Source organism: Rhinolophus ferrumequinum, chromosome 9, assembly GCF_004115265.2.
Source record: "Rhinolophus ferrumequinum isolate MPI-CBG mRhiFer1 chromosome 9, mRhiFer1_v1.p, whole genome shotgun sequence".
Taxonomy (NCBI): domain Eukaryota; kingdom Metazoa; phylum Chordata; class Mammalia; order Chiroptera; family Rhinolophidae; genus Rhinolophus; species Rhinolophus ferrumequinum.
Window position 1 is genome coordinate 64,485,600 of NC_046292.1, and position 25,030 is coordinate 64,510,629.

The 25,030-nt window shown below is 35.1% G+C and overlaps 1 protein-coding gene across 1 annotated transcript in view; it reads right to left on the reverse strand.

Moving 5' to 3' along the window:
- COL24A1 (collagen type XXIV alpha 1 chain) overlaps nucleotides 1-25,030 on the reverse strand; it is a 303,518-nt gene that overhangs the window by 47,859 nt on the left and 230,629 nt on the right. The window contains exons 43-47 of the mRNA XM_033113285.1: nucleotides 24,702-24,755; nucleotides 18,280-18,333; nucleotides 18,121-18,174; nucleotides 12,537-12,590; nucleotides 11,277-11,384 (exon numbers count right to left, since the gene is read on the reverse strand). Of these exons, the coding sequence (XP_032969176.1) occupies nucleotides 11,277-11,384; nucleotides 12,537-12,590; nucleotides 18,121-18,174; nucleotides 18,280-18,333; nucleotides 24,702-24,755 (324 nt within the window). The remainder of the gene's footprint in view (nucleotides 1-11,276; nucleotides 11,385-12,536; nucleotides 12,591-18,120; nucleotides 18,175-18,279; nucleotides 18,334-24,701; nucleotides 24,756-25,030) is intronic.

The window sequence follows — 25,030 nt, forward strand, 5'->3', positions numbered from 1 at the left end:
TGTTATATTAATGGCCCAGTCTCTAACAGGAATATGACTTTACAAGAAAAGCAAGTTTTAAAATCAAAATTGTGATAAATAGCACCCTCGACAATAAAACAAAAATAGGTGAAGGAATTAAAGAAACCAGTAGTCTGCAGAGAAAGCAAATTCTAAAAGATCATAAATAAGGAAGGAAGGGCGTGTAAGCAAGGAAAAAAATCAGACTTAGACTATCAAAGCAGCTCCAGAATTAAACTAGGTGAAAAGTTACAGAATGTAAATCAGTGTAAGAATCTATATGTTATATAATACACACTATATACTGTATACTGCATAAATATTGGGTTGTCTCTCAAGGGCATGAGTATCCTATCCCCGGATGTATTATGGACATAATCGATGCCATAGGGAGAAGACAGGTGTCACATGACAGATTATGCTAGATGATTTTAGGATACCTCAACATTTCAGAATTCTAAAATAGTACCACTGCACCTCACTTTATTTATAATTTTAGGCAATTTTTGAGACCTTTATTCTCCAACAGAAAAAAAAAAAATGTATCTTTTGGGTGATACATGGACAAAGGACATTCAGATACTGTTGAAGTCCATAGGTGTTTTTAGCTGAGAATAATAAGGACCATAAGACTAGTCCCTAGGATCAACCGTGTACTAGAAACTTTATTTTACTTACAGTGCCGTCAGACACTTAATACAGCACAATGACTATGCTCCAAGTCATTTATTGTTCATGTTGGTTTCTTAGAGAGAAATATGAGGACAGTAGCAGAGTGTTCTGTACAAAGTTCCAAACAATGTTTCATACAAGTAGAGAACAAACATTTTTTATTATGAATACACAGATGGATGAGTAATTGCTTTCAAGAGAAACAGATGTTAATCCCTAGGCCTTTTTTTTCACTGTCTTAAAAATGATTTGACTAAAACCCATCAGCAAAGGGTAAGTCATTCTGAGCAAATTTTTAAAAATATAATAGCAATTATTGTTAATTTTTTCAGAGATGCTGAAACCAATCAGCAGTTTACCCAAGTCTTAAAAAAGTTAATAGAATGATAAGACTATATGATGTCTCATGGCTAGAGATTTCCATTATCCCCAGATGAGAGCCAGACTGCCTGCTTACTTTTTTTTATTGAGATATAATTGACTTAGAATATTGTGTAAGTTTATGTGTACAATGCTTTGGTTCGATACATTTATATATTGCACTATGATTACTACAGTAATGCTACCTAATACCTTTATCATGTTACATATTTATTATTTCTTTTTTGTGTTGAGAACAGTTCAGATTTAGTCTCTGAGCATCTTTGAAGTTTATAATAGAGTACTGTTGACTATAATTACTATGTTGTGCATTAGAGCTCCAGAACTTCTTTACCTACTAGATGTAAATTGGTTTTGAACTCTGCAGGAAGGTGTCAGTGTTGACAAGATCGAAGCTGATGGCTGCTTAAGGCTGGATCAGTAATGACAACAACAGCATCGACCACAACAAGAGTTATTTTTATTGAGTGTCTTCTGTGTATCAGAAACTGTAAAGGCAACGTGGATGAACTGTTTTATTTAATCTGATGTCAGTTAAGGAAAGAGGATGGAGTTGCCTTTTACTTTGACTTCCCTGTGGGGAAAGAAAGGAATTCTTGAAGTATAAATCTGCCTTTATTTTGGAACTGAATGGAAAGAGCTGGGAAGGAAAATGGGGCTACGGGCACACATTTAGAGGACTGACACAGAGAAAGGTTTTGAAACAATGATGACTGATTTGTATGTAATAATGAAACATAGCAAAGAGAATGTCACTATGTTTGTTAATCCCCAGGTCCCCTGGTTTAGCTTCCTTATTCTCATTAGGATTGAAACAAATATATTAAAAAATGAGTAAGAAAAAAATTGTTAAATTCACGTTTTAAAAAGGATTAGCAAAGAAAAATGTATGTTGAGTGAAATAAATTTTTTTTGAAATGATATTCTTGATGTTAATTTGATGGATTTTTCTCAACAGTAGAATGATACATTTAAAATTTCTTTGAACTTCAAATTAGCTGATGTTTTTCTTTAAAATACTACCCTTGAAAATTACTAGGAAAACAGTTTTTTCCTTTCCCTACTGCCAAGCACCCTCTGTGCTCATAGCCTCATGCTGGTATAGCTATTTACTGTGTGAAAATCTAGTGTTTAAAATTAATTTACTTTCTATAGTACAAAAAAATAACTATGATGCCCTGAAGTTTCTTTTTTTTAAATTATTAGGCAACATGTATACTGTATTTTTAGTTAAGCCAGCAAACCAATGAGTTATAAAAGTAATACTTTGCTTCCCTTATTCCAAGCTACTAAAAACACTTCTGTTTAAATAGGAATTTCTCATTTTATTTGGTTTACTAAATATATCCCTCCTAGGAAAGAACTGGCTATTTAAAAATATGTGGGATAGTAATTACTAGGTGATTATATGCAAGGCTACGTTATACATAAATAATGTAGCATTCATAAATTTTCCTACAGTGCCAATCATAAGAAGTATAGCCAAATGCTAGAAATATGATTTATGAATGACTTGTATACTAAAGTTAGGAGATAACTTCAGTTTTGAATCTCTGAACATATTAAAGCTTATGGAACTCAGAGCAGGGTTGAGGCAAGTCTTAAGGGAGTGAAGACAGGTCTGCTTGACTGAGGTCTGTTCCTAAGAGTATACAGAACGAACTCTTGTTCAACCTTAACGAATACAGGCATTTCAACATTGTATTAACTCACAGAAGTTATTTACACTCTTCCATTAGAACGGCTGGTAGTTTCTCAGTCTTGCACTATGGACAGTGCAAATGCCACTCTAATATTGGACAACATTAGTGTATCATATGAAATGTCCTTTACCCAGGTCTCAACCCATAATCACAGGACTGAAGGGACTGAAGGAGGATATTTGATCTATACTTTGGCTCTTCAACATGTCTAAGCTCACACCACTATGAAAAACTAAATGTGCATATTTTATTTCAGAAATAACACATCTATATCACACTATCTTATTTGATCCTGTGATAATCCTGTGACTATGCCAAACTTGTGCTGTTTTTTTTTTTTTCATTTTAGTTCCTTCCTATGGCATGTTCTTCCATTCTCTACAGTCCTGGCTCAGTCTTACCTTTAGTCCTCAGCTGAAGCAGAACCTTCTCAGTGAGGCCTCCATGGTCTACATCATCTATAATGTTTCCCATTATGCTCTATCTTAAAACTCGGTTGATTTCGTCCATAGAATTTACCACAATTTGGAATTAACTGATTTGTTTATTTATAGACTACTACCCAATTATTTGGTTGATCCCTATTAAATTGTGATTTTTTTTGGGGGGGGGGTCAAAAATAGTCAAATGTCAGCAATTTCTTGCTGTACCATATATGTTCCCTGAGGGCAGGTCTTTGCCTATCTTGTTTACTGTTATATTCCCTACATTCTGGCTCATATTTAGCACTAAGCAAATATCTGTTGAATGAATGAATGCTAACTTAACCATCAATATTTAATATTATTAAAAGATGATAACTCAGTGAGTTCATGCAGTGTACTTCACAATCAATAGCTCTTTTGATTCTCATAAAAACCACATGAATGAGGTATTACTGTACTCATAGATGATGTTTGAGATGTTAAGTAGCTAACATAGTGTAATTTTTCAGGTCCCCAAAAATCACAGTTATTAAGTAAAGAACATTCCATTCCTTAAATATTTTTTGAGCTTGTTCTATGGGCCTGACATTGTGCTAGATGCTAGGGATACAAAGAAGAAAAAAACACAATCCCAATTCTATAGGAGTTTACAGTCTCTTGGGGAGAAAGACATGAAGATAAATAATTAGCAACCAGATGATCCATGCTCTGACGGAAGCAGTATACATTAGTTCAAAGTTGGAGTGCTTAACTCTGACTGCAGAGTCCAAGGAAGAGCCCTGAAAGGATGGAACAGTCCAGTTTAGTCCTGAAAGATCAAAAAGTTGTTCATCCTAAAGTTAAAGATTGAAGAGTTTTCCAAGCAGAGGGAATAAATTGTATAAATAAAAACATGAAAGTGAAGGAAATACACAGAATTTGTGGGATGTCTAAATAATTATGCTTACATACTTGAAAGAGTATAGCATAGTAGTTAAGAACACAGGCTCTGAATCTAGATTGCTTGATTTTGAATTCTGGCTCTATTTATTTGTTGTCTGTATGACCTTGGGCAAGTTACTCATCTCTCTGAAGCCCAGCTTCCTTTTCTGCAAACTGGAGATAATAGGTGTACCTAATTCGTGGGTTTTTTCTTTTTTTTTGGTAAGGATTAAATAACCTAGTAAATATTGAGTATCTTGAATAATGCCTGACCCATAGTAAATATTCACTAACTGTTACGTGTTATTATGACTGAAATGCAGAGTGTGCGTGCGTGAGGAGAAGCGTATAAGATTGGATATGTAAACAGTGGCCAGATCATGAAGGAACAGACATTCCACAAAGAGTATGAACTTGATTGGATTGGGAATCACTGAAGATTCAATTAGGAAAGTTAATCCTGTCGCAAATCTTTCATTTTGTTGCTAATAAGCAGTCAAATAGACTGAATTTCATCTGAACTCTGGAAGAGTTCCTAATGAGCAGAAAATGGGCCAAACTAACCGCAGGGAGGGGAATAGGGAGACAGTGGTAATCAGGATAAGCCATAACTGGAGAATCAACCGCTTAATAATCGAGAGTTGACAGGATTTGCTGAATGTAGATCTGGCCAATGTAGATATGTTTCTTTCTTCCAAATATTGTGAAACAGAAGTTTCTGTAGTGTGACTAACTTATAGACTAGAGAACCCATAGACCAGACAGGTGGCAGGGCTACTGGTATTTCTAATAGAAGCTTCCATGGTGGTCCTGCTACTCTATGCTTGGATTACAAGTGGGCTAATGAAGTATATTTTTCCTTCTTATACTGGACACAATCCACAAGCGGAAAACTCAAAACTTTCAATGTTCTTTTATGACAAGCACCTCACTTTTGACAACATTTTAGCCTGTGTTCACCTGACAAACAGCAAAGCCAAAGTAGAAAGGCCTTGATTTGTCCTAAATCAAGTTGTTAGTTTTGTTTCCATTCTGCCTTCCCAATAACCAATTTTATTAGTTGCAGGAATAAAAAAAAAAAATCTGGTAAGTTTTCATTCTGATGACAAATGGATTTATGATCTTTGCAGGGAAAAGTTGTTTTCCTTTTTCATAAATGATTGAGGCACTATGCTTCTACAGAAGTCCAACTCAGTGAAAACAGCATGTAGACTCACAACAGATGTACTAAGTTGACTAGTCTCAAAACACTCATTTGTGCAGAAGGAAATTCACACAGGCAATGGTGAGCTTCTCCAACAGTGTCCCTCAGTTATACTCACCTTGGAGAAACATTGAAACTGCAGAATGAATATGCCAGGAAGTCTTTAACTCCTTGGCCACATAAATAATAATAATAATAATAAATAAATAAATAACAAGTAAAAAATAAAACAAAGAACATTGTTTAGGAAAATCAGGCAGGCAATTGCATAATGCTAGAAATCCCAGAATAAATATTTTTCTCAGTGGAAAAATCCAGCAATCTTTAAACGTAAGCCAAAAACACCATGGTACCATGATTTCAAAAAAAAAAAAAAAAGACCAAGGGAAAGATGTCCTTATCCTTTGCTGAAAATATTCCAGAGAATTTGCTAGTGTTTAGAGACTGTATTACTTTCTCTTAAGTAGTTTTTCTAATTACATGGTAGGTTTTAGAAGCAAATAGCTTAGAATTCACTTTCCAATATAACCAGTTTAGCCATTGCTACCCAATTTCATTGAGTAGACTAGTTCCTTATAAAGCATTATCATTTTACGTTCACAGCAAATATTGTCCAGGGAGCAGCAACATTTGTAGAAAATATTTCCATATTCATAAATGCCAATAATAGCATGTGTAAACCTTGAGGTTACAAAGGGAATTCCTCCAGTAAAAGTTATTTTGCTTTTATTTTGATGAACACAAAACACTTCAATACTTATGACATTCTGTTATTCTAAGTACGCATGTAAAATTTTTCTAAGTCATTTGTTCAAAAAGCTAAAAAGTGGGAGATGATGATTTATGATTTAATACCCAATTCTTACTAATGGCATTACCAGATACCATTCAACTTCATGGCCCTGAGAGATATTAGATGTTATTCTGATTCATTTCATTTCCTTTCATCACAAAATTCAATGAGCTTTTTATATTAGCCATATGTAAAGGGACACGTGACTCAGAATCTGTTTTTTTTTTTTTCAGTGATCCCAATTAGAACTAGAATAATTTAGGAAATGAAGCTAGAATCTCCAAAGTCCCTGCTTCACCCCATTTGAAGGCCCAGGTGAATAAAACTGATGATTAGGCTTAGGTCATGCGCCTACATCCTTGTTTCGAGGAGGGTGTGGGAGGTTAGAGTCTGGAATTTTTTGCTTCTGTAATAGAAGCTGGCTGCCCACCAAATTTCAAAAAGAGAGTTAAACAAAAATTTCTCAACATAAAAGTGGGGTTAAAATGCTGAGTAGCCAAAATAGCAAAAACAAAATTAATAAAACAAATGTCCAACACAATCTCTCAGAATTATTAGGTACAGTTGATGACTTTCTCCTCCGTGAAATATTCTTTCTTATATTTCTACGACATTACTTTCTTTTTCTCCTATCAAGATTACTCCATCTCAGTCTCCTTCACAGTCTCCTTTCCCCCCTTTACCTGATTTTTAAATGACATAATTCCTCACAGCTTGATTATGGACCTTCTTTCTATTGTTTATCTGATATTTGTGTTTTTTCTTCATTTGCTCCCCAAATCCGTTCACTGCCCCATTCTCTATCATGGCATTTGTTCTGGGAATCTGACCTTCATGGCTGCATCACCCTGTTTCTCTTGTTTTCTGATCACTAGTTGGGGTTGGCCAATGGAATGTACCACTAGGATCCCAAAAGTTGGGAGGAGAGAGAGGTAATATATTTATTTCTCCCATTTTCTCCTGGCTTTGGAATTCTGCCAGTGGCTGGGTTACTTTCATACTTTCAATTATAGCTCCTGTGAGGTGCCCCTTTTCCAACAAGTCCACCTCTCGACATTATTTCTCTCCTTTAACCTTTCAGGTCTAAGAGTGGTAACCATTTCCTACTGTTTATAGTCTCTAAGTTACCCCAACATCCTTTATTGGCTGCCTTTATTTTGTCTACATTTCTTTAAATAGTCTCTTCAAAATTCCAGTTGAGTATTCCATCTACTTCCTAAGAGGACTCTGATTAGTGCATTTTTATATGTTGATGATTCTCACATTTGTATTTGACTTCCTCTCTGAGCTCTAGTCTAGAATATCTAATTGTTCATTTAACATCTCCACTTGAATGTCATAATCTCGCCCATAAAATTTGGGTGTCTGCTTTTTTAATGAAGGGTACCACAGTGCACTGAGTTAGAAATTTGGAAGTTATCCTTGATCTCTCTCCTTCTCTTACCTCCCATAAACAAATATCAAGGCCTGTTAAAGCTAACTCTTAAATACCACCTAAATCCATCCACTTCTTTCCATTTCTAGTTCACTAGTCTAGTCTGAACCATGAACCTATGTAGCCTGGAATACTGCAGTATTAGTCTCCTGCATCCAAACTTTCCACCTTCCAATCTATTTTTCATATCGGAGCCAGAGGGAATCCTTTAAAAATGTAACATTGGATACAGTCCCTCCTAGCTTAAACTTTAGTGGGTTCTTACTGTCTTTAGATAATGTGCAATATCCTTACTATGTCCTTCAGTATCCGTCATGATGTGGCCCATGTATGCCTCAAAAGATTCAACCTCTGTCACTCCACACCTTGCTCACTGAACTTTAGCCCCACCTAGTCTCGTTCAGGTTCTTCAAATACATGATGCTCTTCCTAGCTTTATCTATGCTGTGCCTCTGTCTAGAATGTTCTTTCTTGTTTTAACCACCACTATTATCATTCTTAATTTACTAACTTTTACTTATCACTCAGTATCATCTCTCTCTCCCTCCTTCCTCATATGAAACCACTTTACATAATTGTAAATTATGTAAGGTATAATTGACAAAGTAAATTGGCATAAATAATACACCTGTGAAATCATTATCACAATCACGATAACATATTCACCACCCCTAAAAGTGTTCCCCTGTCCCTTTGTAAACCATCCTTCCCACACCTCCCCACTTCAACTCCCATCTCCAGTCAACCACTAATTTGCTTTCTGTCACTACAGATTAGTTTACAATTTCTAGAATTTTATATAAGTAGAATCATACAGTATATGCCCATTTTTGGCTTTTTTTTTTTTAAACTCAGCATATCTATGTTGAGATTGATTCATGTGGTAGCATGTATCAGTAGCTCATTGTTTTTATTGCAGACTAGAATTTCATTGTACTCTCTTGTTTAGTCATTTATCTTTTGGTGGATTTGGGTCGCTTCCACTTTGAGGCTATTACAAAGAAAGCTGTTATGAATATTCATGTGCAAGTTTTTGTGTGGACATAATGTTTTCATTTCTTTTGACTAGGAGTGAATTTGTTGAGTCATACGATAGTTATATATTTAATGTTTTAAGATACTGTCAATGTACAGGACAATTGACATTTTCATAGTACTGAGTTTTCTGATCCATTAACATAGTATATACACCACTTATTTAGGTCTTCTTTAATTTCTGTCAGCAATGTTTTATAGTTTCCAGCATACAGGTTTGCACATTTTGGGGGTAAAGGGGAAGTCAGATTATCCCAGTTTGACACTATTGTAAGTACTGCTTTTTAAATGAGAATTTCTGATTGTTCAATTGCTCATTGTTAGTATTTAGAAATACAATTTATTTTTTTATATTAGTCTTGCATACTGTAACGTTGCTAAATTTAATTACTAAGTTTTTTGTTTTTTGGTAGATTCTCAAGAATTTTCTACATAGATAATCATGTTGTCTGTGAATAAAGACAGTTTTATTTCTTCCATGCCAATCTGGGTGGCTCTTATTTCTTTTTATTACACGAACTAGAATCTTACTACATTGACTAGAACTTCAAGTACTGTGCTGAATGTGTCTTGTAAATGTGAGAGGGTAACAAATATTTCTGTAGGCATATAAGTCCTCAGAAAGTTTGCCTCACAATACCTACACTGAAAATACTTTTTGGAGAGAGAACTCAAATAATAATAGAAAGAAATATAGGAGATCCTACAAGAGATACTGAAAGTAATAGTGAACAAATAGCTTAATGAACTTTACTACTCTCTTAAAAATACAAAAAATAAAAAATAAAAAGAGAAATTAAATGCATAAAAACTAAGTCAAATCAAAACTTTGTGACGACGTGGATGGATCTTAAGATTATCATGCTAAGTGAAATGTCAGAAAAAATTGATAACCATATGATTTCACTCATATGTGGGATATAAAACTGAAAGCAACAAATGGGCAAGACAAACAAACAAGCAAAAACTCATAGACACAGACAAGTTTAGTTGTTACCAGAGGGTAAGCGGAGAGGGAGGGAGGGAAGGTAAAGAGAGCCAAATGTATGTGATGGAAGGAAATTTGACTTTGGGTGGTGAACACACTGTGCAATTCATAGATGACGTATTACAGAATTATACACTTGAAACCTATATAATTTTATTAACCAATTTCACCTCAGTAAATATAATAATAATAATAAAAGGCTAAAGGATTTCTGTGGTTTTGCAAAAAAAGGGAAAAATCTAGGGAATATCAAAAAATGATGAAGGTGAAGAGTAGTGTATAGAATCAAAAGGACATGAGATGGTATCTCATTGTGGTTTTTATTTTCATTTCTCTAATGATTAGTGAGGTTGAACATCTTTTCATATGTCTGTTGGCCATCTGTATGTCCTCTTTAGAAAAATGTCTCTTCATGTCCTCTGCCCATGGAGAGGGGGGTTATCACTTTGTGAGGGGTACAAATGTCTAACTATTACATTGCTTTGTACACCTGAAACTAAAAAAAAAAAAAAAAAAAAAAAAAAAAGGACATGAGAGCACACATAAATACTTGTTTCATTAGAGGAAAGATACTGATAGTGATATATTAAATAAATCAATAGAGTTACATACAGGTAGCTTGCTGACACCTGGCATAGACCACTGATCCAGACCATGTACATATGAGAACTTAAATGCAGCTGGCTGGATGTCTTCTGTTTGCCTTTCTAGGTCTAATCTCTGCCCTCCTGAACCTGACCCAGCAGGCTCCTTTACCCTCTAGCTACTGGTCACTGACATATCAAGGGGAAGTGGATGGGAAGGAACCCATTCTTGGTACAGGCTTTAAAGGAGTGCATTGGTAGGTAATGTATTTTTAAAATAATAATACAATTTTTTTTTCATCATTATACACTGGTAATTCTCAACAATGTCAGTGATAAAATAGTCCTCCCCATCAGGGCAGACTGGTCCTGTTATCACCCTTATTTGGTTGAGTTTGGCTAATGAGACATACTGGCAGGAGATTGGAAAACAGGAGAAAGACATTGGAATTTTTATTCTGCTGGCTATTTGCTGGGTTGCAGTGGATTGGCTGAATCCTTTTAATGAAAGTCTCAACTCCTACTAAATAAGTCCCTCATATAGCAGTAAGTACTTTCCCTGTAATTTGATAATTGTTCCTTTCCCTTTGCCTCTCAGGCCCAGGGTTAGTAATGTTTCCCCATTGTTACAAGTCTTTTCATCTTTCAGCATCTCTTCTTGGTTTCCCTTAACCTTGCGCACATCTTTGTAAGGTTACTGAACCCTCCCTCCTCAATTGCCCCATTTGAGTGTGTCATTTATTTTTAGTTAGACTCTGATAGAGTAACTAAATTACTGCCAAGGCTTAAATGTTCCAAAGGTGGCTTAAGACATTTGATAAGCTCAAAACATAGCCAGGATATGTAGCACCTAATATTTTGCTTCTTTATGATCCTTATTTATAAGCTCTTATATGTGTAAAAATGGCATAAATTATTAAAAATATGGGTTATTAGCTATAAAATAGCCAAGATAATATACTCATTGACACTTCGTAGAAATCATAAACACAATTCCAAAATAGCTATTAAAGGAATGATTGGCTTAATTTGAGCCAATGTTAAAGCTAAGAAAGATAGCCAAAATATCTATCGTCTAGCAAGGAGACACTTATGCATAAAGAATAAAAAGCAAAGAGATACTCAGTCTACTTACAGGAAGTCCCTGTTTTCCTGGTAGGCCACCTTTTCCAGGGTTTCCTGAAATGCCATCTGCCCCATTGTATCCTTGCATGCCTTTTGGCCCAGGTAGGCCTGGAGGTCCCTTGGTAATTAAAAATTACTTGGATTATAGAGAGCTGCTGTAACAGTTGATTAAATGACAAATACCTATATATTTATGGGGAGGAATGTTTACATTTTTAATATTCTGTCCAAGGATAAATTTTCCTGTTTCCTGGGTTCTTTAATGGTTTACTATTTGGATTCAACAGATCAGAACCAGGTGACTGTCTTAAAAGTTCCCTAAACAAAAATGTCAAGCTAATCAGCAATTTACTGTACGACCTTTTCAGCTTTAGTGTAATTCTCCGGTATTTCTCATTGTGCCCATTCTTTATCCTGCTGTAGAGAAAAGATCAGCTATATACACCTGTCAGCTTGGGATACAGGTTGTCATTCACCATTTACAAAACCTCATATTACATTATTTTTCCAAAGAAACAAAATCATGGCTCTTTTTGTTGCCACTTTGAATTAGATAATTACATGCCTGAGTAAAGGTCTAAACATTTTGTTTCTATCTTGGGCAACTAGATTTTATCTGTAGGAATTTCATATGAATGTATTATAATTTATGTTCCTTTTCTCTACTTTCTGTGAAGCAACACAGGCCTCCCAAAGCAGGCATCAGCCCTTGGCTAGTGGAGATGAGCAGGAAGTTTTTGCTACTAAGCCAGTCGATACATATTTGCCTGGCCAGAGGAAGAAACTGATGGCTAAGGTAAAATTATTTTTGTTCTATCATGAACAGGTTACAAAACTTTTTTGTAAGACTTTCCATTCTATTTACCAGGAACATAAGACATCAAATCTTTCAATTAAAATCCATCTCATGTCTTTTTATTCATGCCTGGAGATCACTGACCTTTGTCACCAATCATTTAGCCATGATTCCAAGCTCCCTGTTTTTCAGTGGTTCACCATCAGAGAGAGTAGCATAAGTCCACAAACAGGGCTCCATAACACTGGAAAATATCATCCTTCAATTGCAGAGACTTACATTTAAACATTAAGCTTGGTTTTGAGCTAATGGGCATATTTTGTTCCCTCTGTGTTCCAGCATGGGCTTAATTTTTTTTTGAGGACAATCTGATTTATCCAACACTTGTCATAATTGGCCCCAATCTTTTCTGCTTGCTAAAGTTGCCAATTCTATCAAGAAAAGCAATAAAGATGAAAAGGGCTTTTTACTTACAGGAATCCCAGGTTTCCCAGGAGGACCAGCAGCTCCGTTTTTCCCATTAGGACCCTAAAAAGGTAAAGCAGAGTTGTCAATTGCTTATAATAAACTTAATTAAATTGAAGGCCTAGAAAAGAACCCTGAGACCTGGATACTATAGCAAGTACTCCTATTATGTGAAGCTCATTGAGATTGACATTTAACTTTCCTGAGAGTCATTTTCTTCAAATGAAACCGAGTGAATTTGATCAGATAATCTATGAATTTCCAGTGAGCTCCAAATTCTATGATTTAAGAATTTAAATCAGATTCTAAGAGGAAGCTGAATAGATTATTTATAATGTCCCCTCTTTCAGGCAAGACCTTTGTTTCCTACTGAAAATGGCTAAGTGCTTACTTAATTAATTCAGCACACATTTATTGAGTATTATGTATCAGGGAGTTTGTTATGTGCTGGGAATGCAAAGTCAAAGTTCTTGATCACGAGGCACTTATAGTGTAGTGACAGCCATGACCCAACAAACTTAAAATGTGCTATCTGGATGCATAGAGAAGAACATTTCCCATGGAACTGTTTGTTTTTCCATGTGTGAGATGTTTTAAATCATAATTGATTCAGCAGTCACTGCTCTGCCAGGATAGTTAGGAACTTTACCCTTGCATATCATGCCATTATTCTGATGATATCCTAAAATTATTTTAAAAAGGAAAATGTGGGAAAAAAATGTAGGAAAAAGGTGACCTAGTTAGGGGGGAAAAAGAAGAAGAAGAAGAAGAAGAAGAAGAAGCATATTGTCATTACCAGACACATTTCTCAGAAGTCATCAAAAGTTCTCACAAACAGGATAAATTCCACCAAAATGGGATGCTAAGCTATTCAAATCTGAATATAAATTCTGCCAAAGATTCAATTTGACAACAATAACAAAATAATTTCATAGGATATTACATCTTCTGAAAATAAGCTTAAACATTTTAAGAGGAAACAGTGTATCTATTATAGTCACAGAGAAAAAGGGCTTTTTATATAAGAGGTAAAAATCCAACTTTGCTAGAATTTGATAATGGGGAAATATATGGGTCAAGGGCTCTATTTCCAACTTTGAAAACTATTTTACTTGTCTTAAAAAGTCACTAATGTAGTCTTTCTAAAGGTAAAGAAACCAGAAAATGGGATAGTGTAGTTACAATTGGTTTAATTGACGTATATAAAATTTCTGGAATATATGATCCCTATAATATTACATATCTTTTAAAAGAAGTAAAATAAGTAAAGACTTTTAAATATTGAAAAAAATTCTGATTTCAGGTATCTGATTTCAGGTAGAAAAAACAGTGTGGTTTTTTCTTCATAGCATTTTTTTAATGCAAAGTAGTAATATCTGTTCTAGATTCTTGATTTTTCAAAATAGACTTTTCCTTAGCTTATGAATGTCAGAACAGTCCTCTGAAAGTCATAGTGAGTAATAGTTTAAGAATATAATACTTTGAGAAGATTATATTTTTTAAACATAAAAGCTTTTAAATATTAAAAGTCTATCTTTGATTATCAAAATCCAAAGTTATAAAGGATCCAATTTATTAAATCTATTCCATAAAGAACAGATTTAGAAGAATTATATTAATGTAAGAGAAAAATTTTCCTACCTAAGAGGTTATAAAGATCTTCAACTTGGAGAAAGGTAAGAAGAAAAGCAGTAGAGAAGCATGACTGTTTAATATTGCCAGGTTATCTTTGAAAAGAACTCTTTACTCTACCCTGCCATCAAGACTTGGGGTGGGTAGAAACAATAATACTCTCAGACAAGCTTGGGGATTTGGGCACAGAGGTGATGGCTAGAGAGACTAATGTCCCTATTGAGAAATACACGTAAGCTGCACTGAGTGTCAGCAACAGAGTAGAAATTTCTATGTGAGAGGTCTAGGTCAATGAGCTTCAGAAAGTCTGAGTCCTGCAAGCACTCAGCATGGTGTGGGGAGCAGCAGAATTATTTCCATGTGGCCAAGAACAGAAGCATATAGCCCTAAGAAGCCTAAGGAGACTTTACACCTGAGATGAGAAAGTAGCTAGCTGTACATGCCAATGTGGAGCAAAGAACTTCTTGTCAGGAGGGCCAAAGTAGATGCCAAGGTAAATGGGGGGGGGGAGAGATGGCAACTGGGGGCCAAAAAGATGCTGTAAATTTCAGTGGATGCCAGTATGAATACATGCTGACTGAAGACCAAACTCACCTCCCAATCCCCTTCCCTAGCATTGCCACCCAGAATGTAACTGCAAACTTGACAAGAGAGGGAATGGGGAAAACTCTAAATCAAACACAAGATATTTGAGTGGATGGAGTCAAAGGCTCTTAACTGACAATTTCCACCAATTAGCTTTCTACCACCAGGTAGGATGGGCATTCAGGACAGATGTAGTGTTCCATTATAAAGAACATACGCAAAGTTATACTTTTAGTATACCTACATTTATGGTTTAAGGTTCAGATATGCTACATATGTATGTGAATGTTTTAATCCAAACATTCAAATAACAAAATAAAAATAGATTCATAAATCATCACAGTTAATTACATTTGTTGGGGATGATTTCAGAAAAGTTAAATATTGTGTACTAAAATCTACATTTATGGGTCTATCATCATGACAACTGGAATGTTATTCAGACTTGAGTGGAAAACAGGAAGTGGCTCCCAATAGAATAAGACTAAAGGAAAAGTGTGACTATGACAATTATTTTTAAAGTGTATTTTGCTAGTTGTAGGAGAACAATTGTGACAAAAACTATCCATTGAACACACAAAGTGTTTAACAAGTAACAAAACTATAGTCTCTGCTGTTTTTTATGTTCAATTCAGGAACAGTTTTCTTATAATTATTGCCACCTTAACTAAAAGGAAGTAAGCCATCTAGAAAAAAACAGTCTTAAAATGGAGGATTTAAATACATAAAGATCAACAAAGTCTAGAACATTGGTACTTTTTTGAATTTGTGCATTTCAAAAAAGTTTCAATGTTATAACTAAAGTAATAGCCAAACATTACTTAACATTAATCCTACATAGAGGTGGTCTATTTAGTTAGAAATTACAGACTGGGCCAAAGACAAAGAAAATATGTTGTCATATAAGGTGTTAGCAGATGATTGAGTTGGTATCATAAAAAGGAAAAAAAAGTCACTGTAACCAATCCCCAGAATTCAAATATAATAAAACTACAAGTATTCTACTTTCAAACTTAACTTACTCATATTATTTTATTTAAATATAAGTACCTCATAAATCAACGGACTTTTCTGTTCATGTAATAGGAAAGGCAAATGAATTTTATATATAGTGTTCAGAGTGTATGAAAAACGGTGCTTTCTCCTTTTCTCTGGCTAGCTTTGGAAAAAAGAATGGTCCATTTGAAATCAGATCCATTTAAAACAGCTTTCTGTTCATTGGGATTGTACCAGCTCATAGACTACTGGAGAAGGTAGTCTGATTCTTTGGTTAATGAACATTTTCAAATTTGCCACTACAGTCCAAACCCTTGTTTTTTTTAATTTAAATGAAGCTGAAGGATGGTTATTTCAATATTTTACTAGTTCTAACTTTGTTAGAGGATAGCGTTAAAATGCAAACATAGATTTAGAGAGTTAGGCAGAATTATACCCGCGCTCTCTCTCTCTTTTTTTAAACCAAGAAATGTCAATTTCCTAAAATCTGGAATTTTGTTTTAGGAAGAAAATAAAATTTTGGCTTGAGTCTAAGTCTTTGAAAGCCATTATAAGACAGTTCACTACATTTATGTTACATAAGTTTAAAAAAATGTAGTGGTTCTGCAGTTGGTTTTGACTTGCTCTAACTTTTTCTTTATAGTTGCCCACATTCTCATGTCTGAGGGCCCAACGAATGAATTAGTTGGTTAAGTAAAATTAATCAGGTTTCAAAGGAATAAGGCTTTTATATAATAATGAGAGTCAGGAAATTAAGTTTCTAGCGTTGGTTCTGTTGCTAACTAGTTCTGTGATCTTAGGAAACCCATAATCTCTCTGGGCCTTAAATTTCTTCATCTGAAAAATGATCAGGCTGTCCACATGATTTTAAAGGGCCATTTCCAAATCTAAAAAACATTTAAAGCTTTGCAAAAACAAGATGACAGCAGTTGGACAGGATCCACCTGGCCAATGAAGGTGTCCCTAAGTGAGTAATACTTAGTCAATGATTATCCTTGTAGCAATTATTACTATTTTAAATTCTAAGAGGCTTTTTAACATAACCTTGGACAGTATGCAAGCATTGCCTAAAGTAGGAAAAGAACTAGTCCCCCTGGGTTAGACAGAGTTTAAACCACGGCTCCTCAGCACCTTTCACCTCTGATAACCAGGAAAAACTGACAATGTAGGCTGGAGATTCAGTTGTCTAGTAAGAATATTTGATTTTCATTGACATAATTTTAATTAATAAACATCAAAACATTTCTTCTTCCTGAGATATGTCAAAAAGGAAAGAGAAAACGTTGAGTATATGAAAGTACTAATTGTAAAAGATTAGAAATTTTAGAGTCAAATGTTGGGAAAACATTTGCATCTTTGGGCACAAACTGCAAATATAAGTAATATACATGAAAGCAGTAGCAGTGTTGTAGGTTCATAGCTTTTTCCTCTACTTTTCTTAACGTGGATATTAAAAATTCTAAAGTGAATGAGACAACTGCCTTTTTTCTCTGTATTTTTTTCTTGTTAAGACTTGCATTCAATGGGATACTTTTATTTATTATTTTTTAAGTTCTTATTTATTAAAGAACCTGACAGGGAGTTACTAGATAGATGCCAAGACTACTCAAAATGGCTTCCAGGTGAGTTAACACCTACGTAATATCAGATTCAACCCAATTTATTACCTATTCCCACAAATGGGAAACAAAATTATGGGTGAAGAAGGCTTAACAAATTAGGAGAAACATGGTCTCAAACTTATCACTTTTTATCTATTCTCACCTAATTTATTATTAAAATACAGTATATTTTCTTAAGAATTTAAAATCAGCATGCCATGAAAAGCAGGGCAGCAAAGAACTGATGGTACAAATTATAAAGCCAGTTGTTACATAAAGTTGAGACAACATCTATCAGTATACAGGGAAAGAGATGATTAAATTCCATCAGCCAACAGATTTTTAGTTTGATTCATAACAAGTAATTGATTTAAACCAATCATGAGATTGTCACACAAGTTATTTCTGCCCATACCTTATTGCAACAACTAAATAAATGTGACTGATGTGTTTTCACTTTGCAATGCTGATTCTAAGGCTTGTTGGTATTTCTACTTGAAACCCCAAGGAGACAATTAGTTTGGGACAACCTTAGGCAGTTTTCAGAAAGTCAGAGAAGGCTGCGGGTAAAGGGGAATTTGGGTGGCAGTCAAATCACATAAAATAATCAATAATCATGTTTCAACACAATCACTGACAGACACCGTGTTTAGAAGCCTATAGTGATCCTTGCTCTGAAAGGATGAATGATCATTTAAGTTGCAATGAAGAGCAACTCCTTGTGCCACTGCTTTCTCAAGCCAATACATTTCAAATTGCCTTAAACTGTTTCAACTTACTTCAGATCCTCTCTCTCCTTTCAGTCCTTGTTCGCCCTGGTTACCTGGCTCGCCCTATAGTGGGAACAAAAACAGAAATCACATATGAAGCAGAGACCAAATACAATATATTAATTTTTTTTAAATGCTAGAATTACAAAGAATGCTTTTAAAACATACTGGGGGCCCTTGTTGTCCGGTGGCGCCTCTTGGTCCTGGTATACCCACATGACCCTAGGAATAGAACAGATTATATTATTAGAGTAATTAGAGACATATGACTTAGAAAATAGAGTAGTTTCACTTAAAATGGTAGAAAAGTGTTTTAAAATTCAATTTCAAAATGATAGAGATTATGATTCTCTCTTGACAATAATATAGAACATAATAACCACTGGCTATTATGGTGATTAAGAAAGAGTGCAGAGTTTTGTTTTGTTTTTCCATGTAGATTTATGGAATGAATTGAATGGTGGCCTGCCAGAAGGTATCTACTATGTCTCCCTGAAAATAAGACCTTGCCGGACAATAATCTCTAATGCGTCTTTTGGAGCAAAAACCCAGTCTTATATTAATTTTTGCTCCAAAGGATGCATTAGAGCTGATTGTCTGGCTAGGTCTTATTTTTGGGGAAACACGGTATGGCCTAATCCCCAGAATTTGTGAATGTGATCTTATTTGGTAAAAGGGTCTTTGCATATATCATTAAGGATCTTAAAAGGAGATTAACCCAGATTATCCATGTGGGCCTAAATCCACTGACAAGTCTTTGTAAGAGACACAGAGACAGACAGGCACAAACAATGAAGGATAGGGCCATGTGAAAACAGCCATAGAGACTGGAGTGATACAGATACAAAAAACATTGTCAGCTACCAGAAACTGGGAAAAGTAAGGAAGGATTCTATTCTAGAGCCTAGGGAGGGAGCAGGGCCCTGCTGACATCTTGATTTCCGATTACTGGTCCCTAGAACTGTGAGAAAACAAATTTATGTTGTTTTAAGCCACTCAGTTTGTGGTAAGTTGTTATGGCAGGCTCAGGAAACCAACATAGTAAATAACCAAAGTGTGGACAGAAAAGGGGCCACATGTTAAACCTGACAAGCTCAGGAGACTGAAAATAACCACATAGGATGACGTGAACATAAAAATTCCTAACTAAGGTGGGCCATGGCGGGAAGTCACATCTTTAGTCTGTAGCTTCCTCGACAAAAGTCAATCTTTACCCTAAGTGAGCCTGTCTACTTTCTTTTTGCATCTAGGTTAACATGCCCTTGGAATGTCAGTAATCCCCCCCACCCCCCACCAGAGCAGGAAACTACAGAATCCCTCATTATTATTCTTGTCCCCTGACTACCATCTCTATGTGCTGTAAAAAGCGAACTGTTAACTATCCTGTACTCACCTATGTAAAAGGAATATCTGTCTCTCCAATTTACTTTTATCCAATCCCAGAGATTTCTCCACTTGGATTTCTATCACCCCCTTAATCTTCCACCAATGAATTTCATGTAACCTTCCACCTTTGATTCTGTGTATGAAATAAACTGCAAACCACCAATTTTGTGGAGCATTTTCTCAGTCCATTGAGATTTTGCTTCCTGGCATTTGTTGTCAGTTTGGCTCAAATAAGCTCTTATAAGTTTTCTTTTAGGCTGGATGTTTTTTTGTCTACAAAAGGAATAAAGAGTTTGAGAACAAATTTCTTTTTTCAACCTATGGTCTCCATTTTTACAAACTAAGTTCATAGATGTTTGGATAGATTTACTGGGTGGAAGACTTGGAGTTGTTACTGTATATAATGCCAAGACATATCAAGTGACTCTAACATTCAGCAATCTGTCATCATCCTAGCTCTCCTAAGAAGGAATGCTGACCTACCACATTTCCCTTTTCAAGTGTGTAAACAGAAACTAACAACAACCCAGGGCCATCTCAGGTGAGAGTTAAGCATGAAGAATTCTGCATGTAACCTCTTTTATCCCCTTCCCTATTGTTCTCTTCACTTCAGATTCCTTTATTCATACTCTCTGTTTATTAGAGAAAGAATGTCATAGGGAAGACAGTTATCAGGACCATCTACGTTTCTGGGTTAGGGAAGAAGGGATTGCATACATAGACTAACAATATTTATTCTTACAGAAAGATCAATTGAAGCCTTCTTGTTTGCATTCTGTGAGGCAAACGTTTATGGTTTTAAGACTCAACTTCCTGATAAAGGAAATGAATGCTGTTTAAGGGAGTAAACAGTGGCAAGAGAGAAAGTCGAGTTTGGAAAGCTTTCTATAGCACATGGCCATAATTAAAGAGAAAACCATTACCACACGTGACCCTTACCAGCAAAACATGAGCAGAGTCAGCAAATAACAGAATCAAGTCAATCAAGAGGGAGCTTGGTATAAATAAATACGACTATTATAGGTCACTTATTAAACAGGACTCAGGACAGAAGTGATTGGTGAAAGCTGGAGTTACAAAGTGAAGTGAGAGTGAGCATATGAGCAAAGTACAAAACTCAAAACTAAAATGGCCAATTTATGGCTTTGCCACCACTCTTGTCTGTAGTTTTCCAGAGACCTTTTTAGAATGATCATAGCATAGCCAACTGCGCTTTTGGATTTGTAAAATCTAGATACAAATCTCACTAAAAACTAACTTGCTTTCTAGGAGTTTCGCTATAATTCTTCTGATCCTTTCTATTCCAATAAATACTGGTAAAGACCGTTTTTTTTTTTCATCTGTAGTGCTAAAAATTAAATATGTTGTAGCAAATATTATTATAAAGTTATGCAGGCAAGTTTATGGAAAGTGATTCATTTTGCCTGATGATATCAGGTGGGATCCGTTGGACGGCTAAGGAGAGCTTGCACAGGACTTCATCAGGAAAGTGATAATAAGCTGAACCTTGAAGGATGAGTGTTCCAGGCAGTAAAGTGAAAGGCAGACATTCTGTCAGAGGGAATAGCATGGGGGAATAAATGGAAATTCATTGCACAGAACATGTTAAGTGGAGAATGGATTTAAGAGGGCTATGACTGTGGCTAGGGAGTCTAGTTAGAAAACTATTAAAACAATTCACGCAAAAAAGATCAAAGCCTAACCTAAAGTATAGCTAAGTGACTAGATTCCAGAGATATTTAAAAGATCAGAAGAAGTGGCCGATCAAATTTAAAAGATGATAAGATAGAGGAGAGAAACAGAAAAGGGAGAGGAGAGAAAAGAGAAAGGAGAGAGAGAGGGAGAATTCGTTTACTAGTTTGTCCATCTTGATGCCTGGTGGTATTCACTGTCTTGAGGATATTAAAAGAAGAGACTCAGATTTGGTGAGGATGGTGATACTATGGTTTGGGGCGTAACTGTGAGTTACGCCCCAATAGCTATTTGGATGTATATGTCTAATGCGAAGGAGTGAAGGCCAAGTGAAGATATAGTTATTGTTATTTTATTGTGTGCAAAAAATTCTATGGCCTTGGCCAAATCAAAGCGAAAAGGAGTTTGAGGTAGAACATAATTTATTCAATGTATTTCTAGGGCTTTGTCTCACACACGTTTAGCCTGACTTAATCTTGGGTGTCTGCGTATTTCTGCTCATACCTTTAAAAAGTAAATGTTGGCAGTATAATATGCTTATTCCCACCATGTCCTCTGACTCTCTGAAGCCTCAAATAAATTTATCTTGACCTACGTGATGTATAGTTTCCTGGATGACAGCTTTAATTTACTGTATTTGTTTATATACTGATGAAATGTTCTTATTCTGTATGTCTTCAATATGTGATGTGTATGGAGACGCGGACTGTGTCTGGGGTATCCAGTGGCACCCAGCTTTATTCGTGGCCTATGGCAGACACTCTTATATATGCCGAAAGGCCAGAGATTTTATTATATGTAACACATAAAATGTACTACGTATAATGATGCCTAGTAAGTAATTATTGTGATAATGAGTAAGACACTTGACTATGATAATTTTCAGTTTTTTCAAGAGGGAAAAAGAACAAGGAATGGTGAGAAGGATTAAAAAAAAATTTCCAATTGTTCACAGCCAAGTGGAAGCAAAATTTACATTATCCACTCCATTTCTCCCCCCAGCACAATAATTATGAGTTCACCAGAATTTTAAGAATATATGTGAATGTAAAATTGCTTTTAAAAAGGTTGGCAATTACTCAGCTACAAAAAGGAATGAAGCACTGATACTTTCTACAACATGGATAAAATTTCAAAACGTTATGTTAACTGAAAGAAGCCAGGAACAAATATCTATATAATATGATTCCATTTACATGAAATATCCGGAATAGATAAATCAGTAGAGACAGAAAGCAGAATAGTGGTTGTCAGAAATGAAGAGTGACTGCTTAATGAATATGGGGCTCCCTTTTTGGGGTGATGAAAATGTTCTGGAACTAGGTAGTGTGTGATGGCTGCACAATATTGTAAATGTACTACATATCTTGAAATTGTACACTTTAAAATGATTAAAGTGGTAAATTTGTATTATGTGTATTTTAGCACAATAAAAAGAAGCCTGGTGCTAATGCTAACCATGAGTTTACTAGAATGAAATGATAGTACATACAGCATCCATATAGAAAAGCAAGCATTTAAAAATATAACTTGAGGTTACAACAGAGTAATCCAACTCTAAATAAAGCATAATTTCCCTATGTGAATTAAATTTGTGCTTGGGAAAGCCTGGCAGGAAATGAGTGTGGATATTCTTGACTTTGATATTTCTAAGCAGTAATATTAGTGTGATTGCCTGGCACAAGATGGGTGTTTGGAATAGAACCATCGACAAATGGTAAAATGACCCCTAGAGCCTAAGGACTCAGGATAGAGTAAGACAGAAAGAAAGATGGGGATCAAACCCCGATGAAGAATTTCCGAAGAATGGATGTCTATCCAGAATAATGGGGAAGGGTCTTTCTTCTGCTAGCCAGGTGAAGAGACTTTTCTTCTTTCAATAGAATAGTTAACCGCTTGCCAGTAAATACGCTGATTTAGCTACCTAATGTTTTGTACTTGTTAGAAACGAAAAGAAGATATGTATTGTAAGAATCTGATTTTCCTGAGAATGTGTAGAAACGTCATGCACAGAAAAAGCAAAGGAAGTTTAAGAAGCTTTTCAAATTATGCTGGAAGAAGTGGGTTCACTTCTCAACCCAAAGAAAAGCTAATTTCAAGTAAATCCACTGGATTCTTTGGATTAGGAAACACTTGTAAATACAAATGTCATGTAAATTGGAAACAGAAGATGGTCACCACAACAATTTCACAAACATATTGAGCTACCTTGAACATTTGCTTCAAAGAGAGTTTTAAAAAGCAAAAGTTAAAAAAAAGGTAAAAGTTGATCTTTCAGATTTCAGGCTTGACATAATCAGTTTATTAATGATACTTATCTACCTACTAGCTATCCATTGAATCTGGCCATGTAAGTTTTCATTTTAGACATGATCACAGAAATTTTACATGAAAGAGGGGGTATGTTGGATGAAATAGCCCATCAATTCATCATTAACAATGAAATTATGTTTATGCACATATCATATACTATTATTTATAGGGCTTAGAAGAAGACATTGTATAAGAAAGAAAGAAGTCATATTCAAAATTGGGGAGCTAAAATATTTGCACGTAAAAAATAATTAGCAAAATAATTAGCAACAGAAGATGATAAAATATTTGTGTTGAATAACTTCTGTAAACAATAAATGTAGACTTACAGAAGAGAGAAATATCGATGTTAGAGTAGCCTAGGAGAAAGGGAGTTTGAACTAGATTATAAAAGATAGACAGAATTTATTTAACTAAAGATTATATAATATTGTGAGCAGGCAGAGTACTCTGTGAGCAAAGAAATAAGACAAGAAATATAAGGAGAGAGTTAGCAGATTTTTTTAGCAACTGACATTATAAACAGAAAGGGCAAAGATATAAGGCAGGAATACAGAACATCTTCAACACAACTGTGCTAATAAAAAATGACACTGAATAAATTCTACAGTCTAATTTTGGCTGATGAAGTTGTTCTCATAAAATCCTTCTAAGAATGGAAGAGGGTAAGAATTGGCATAAAGCTTGAGAACATAATGATATTCATCCATGCATCTGACAATTCTTTACTGAATTCCTGCTATATACCAGGAACTTTCTAAAAATTGGGGATACATTGATGAAAAAGACAGGCAAGAGTCTTATTATCATTTTGGTGGGGGAAGATAGACAATAAACAACAACCAAACACAATTGTGTAAAAAAAAGTGGTAAGACTATAGATAGCATTAAATGTCATGAGGAAATCGAGGAATATGATATAAAGTGATGGATAAAAAGGGTAGTTAGAGAAAGCCTGTCAGGAAGGTAACATTTCAGCTAAGATTTGAGGATGAGAAAAAAGCAGCAATAAGAGGAGACAACGATGATTCTAGAAAGAAGGAACAGAAAGTACAAAGAACTAGACTTCTTCCAGGATCAAAAACATAAGACACTACTAGTAATTATCTCACTGATGCTTATTTTCATTTGAAACTGAGCAGAACCACAGAGAACCCTATTTGAACTTAGAAGCAAGGTGTGAAATTTGTAGTGATTACCTTATATCCCTCTGCTCCGGGCTCTCCTCTCTCGCCTTGTTCTCCCCTTGGGCCCTGCAGAGACCACATTAAAAACAATCAATTTCACAGCTGGATTGAACTGTTTGTAAGTGTAGATGATACAGTTAGCGTGGAATTTTTTTCCCTAAACATATAAAACCTACTATATAATCATTTATTTAGTTGCATTAAATAATTTCAAAGGATTGAATCCCAATGACACCAAGAACAATATAAGCACTGAATTATTTAAGAAGAATCTCAGGATTTTGCTAGGAATAATATTGAAGAAATGAAGTCCAGTTAAATAATATGAATTTTCAGATGAG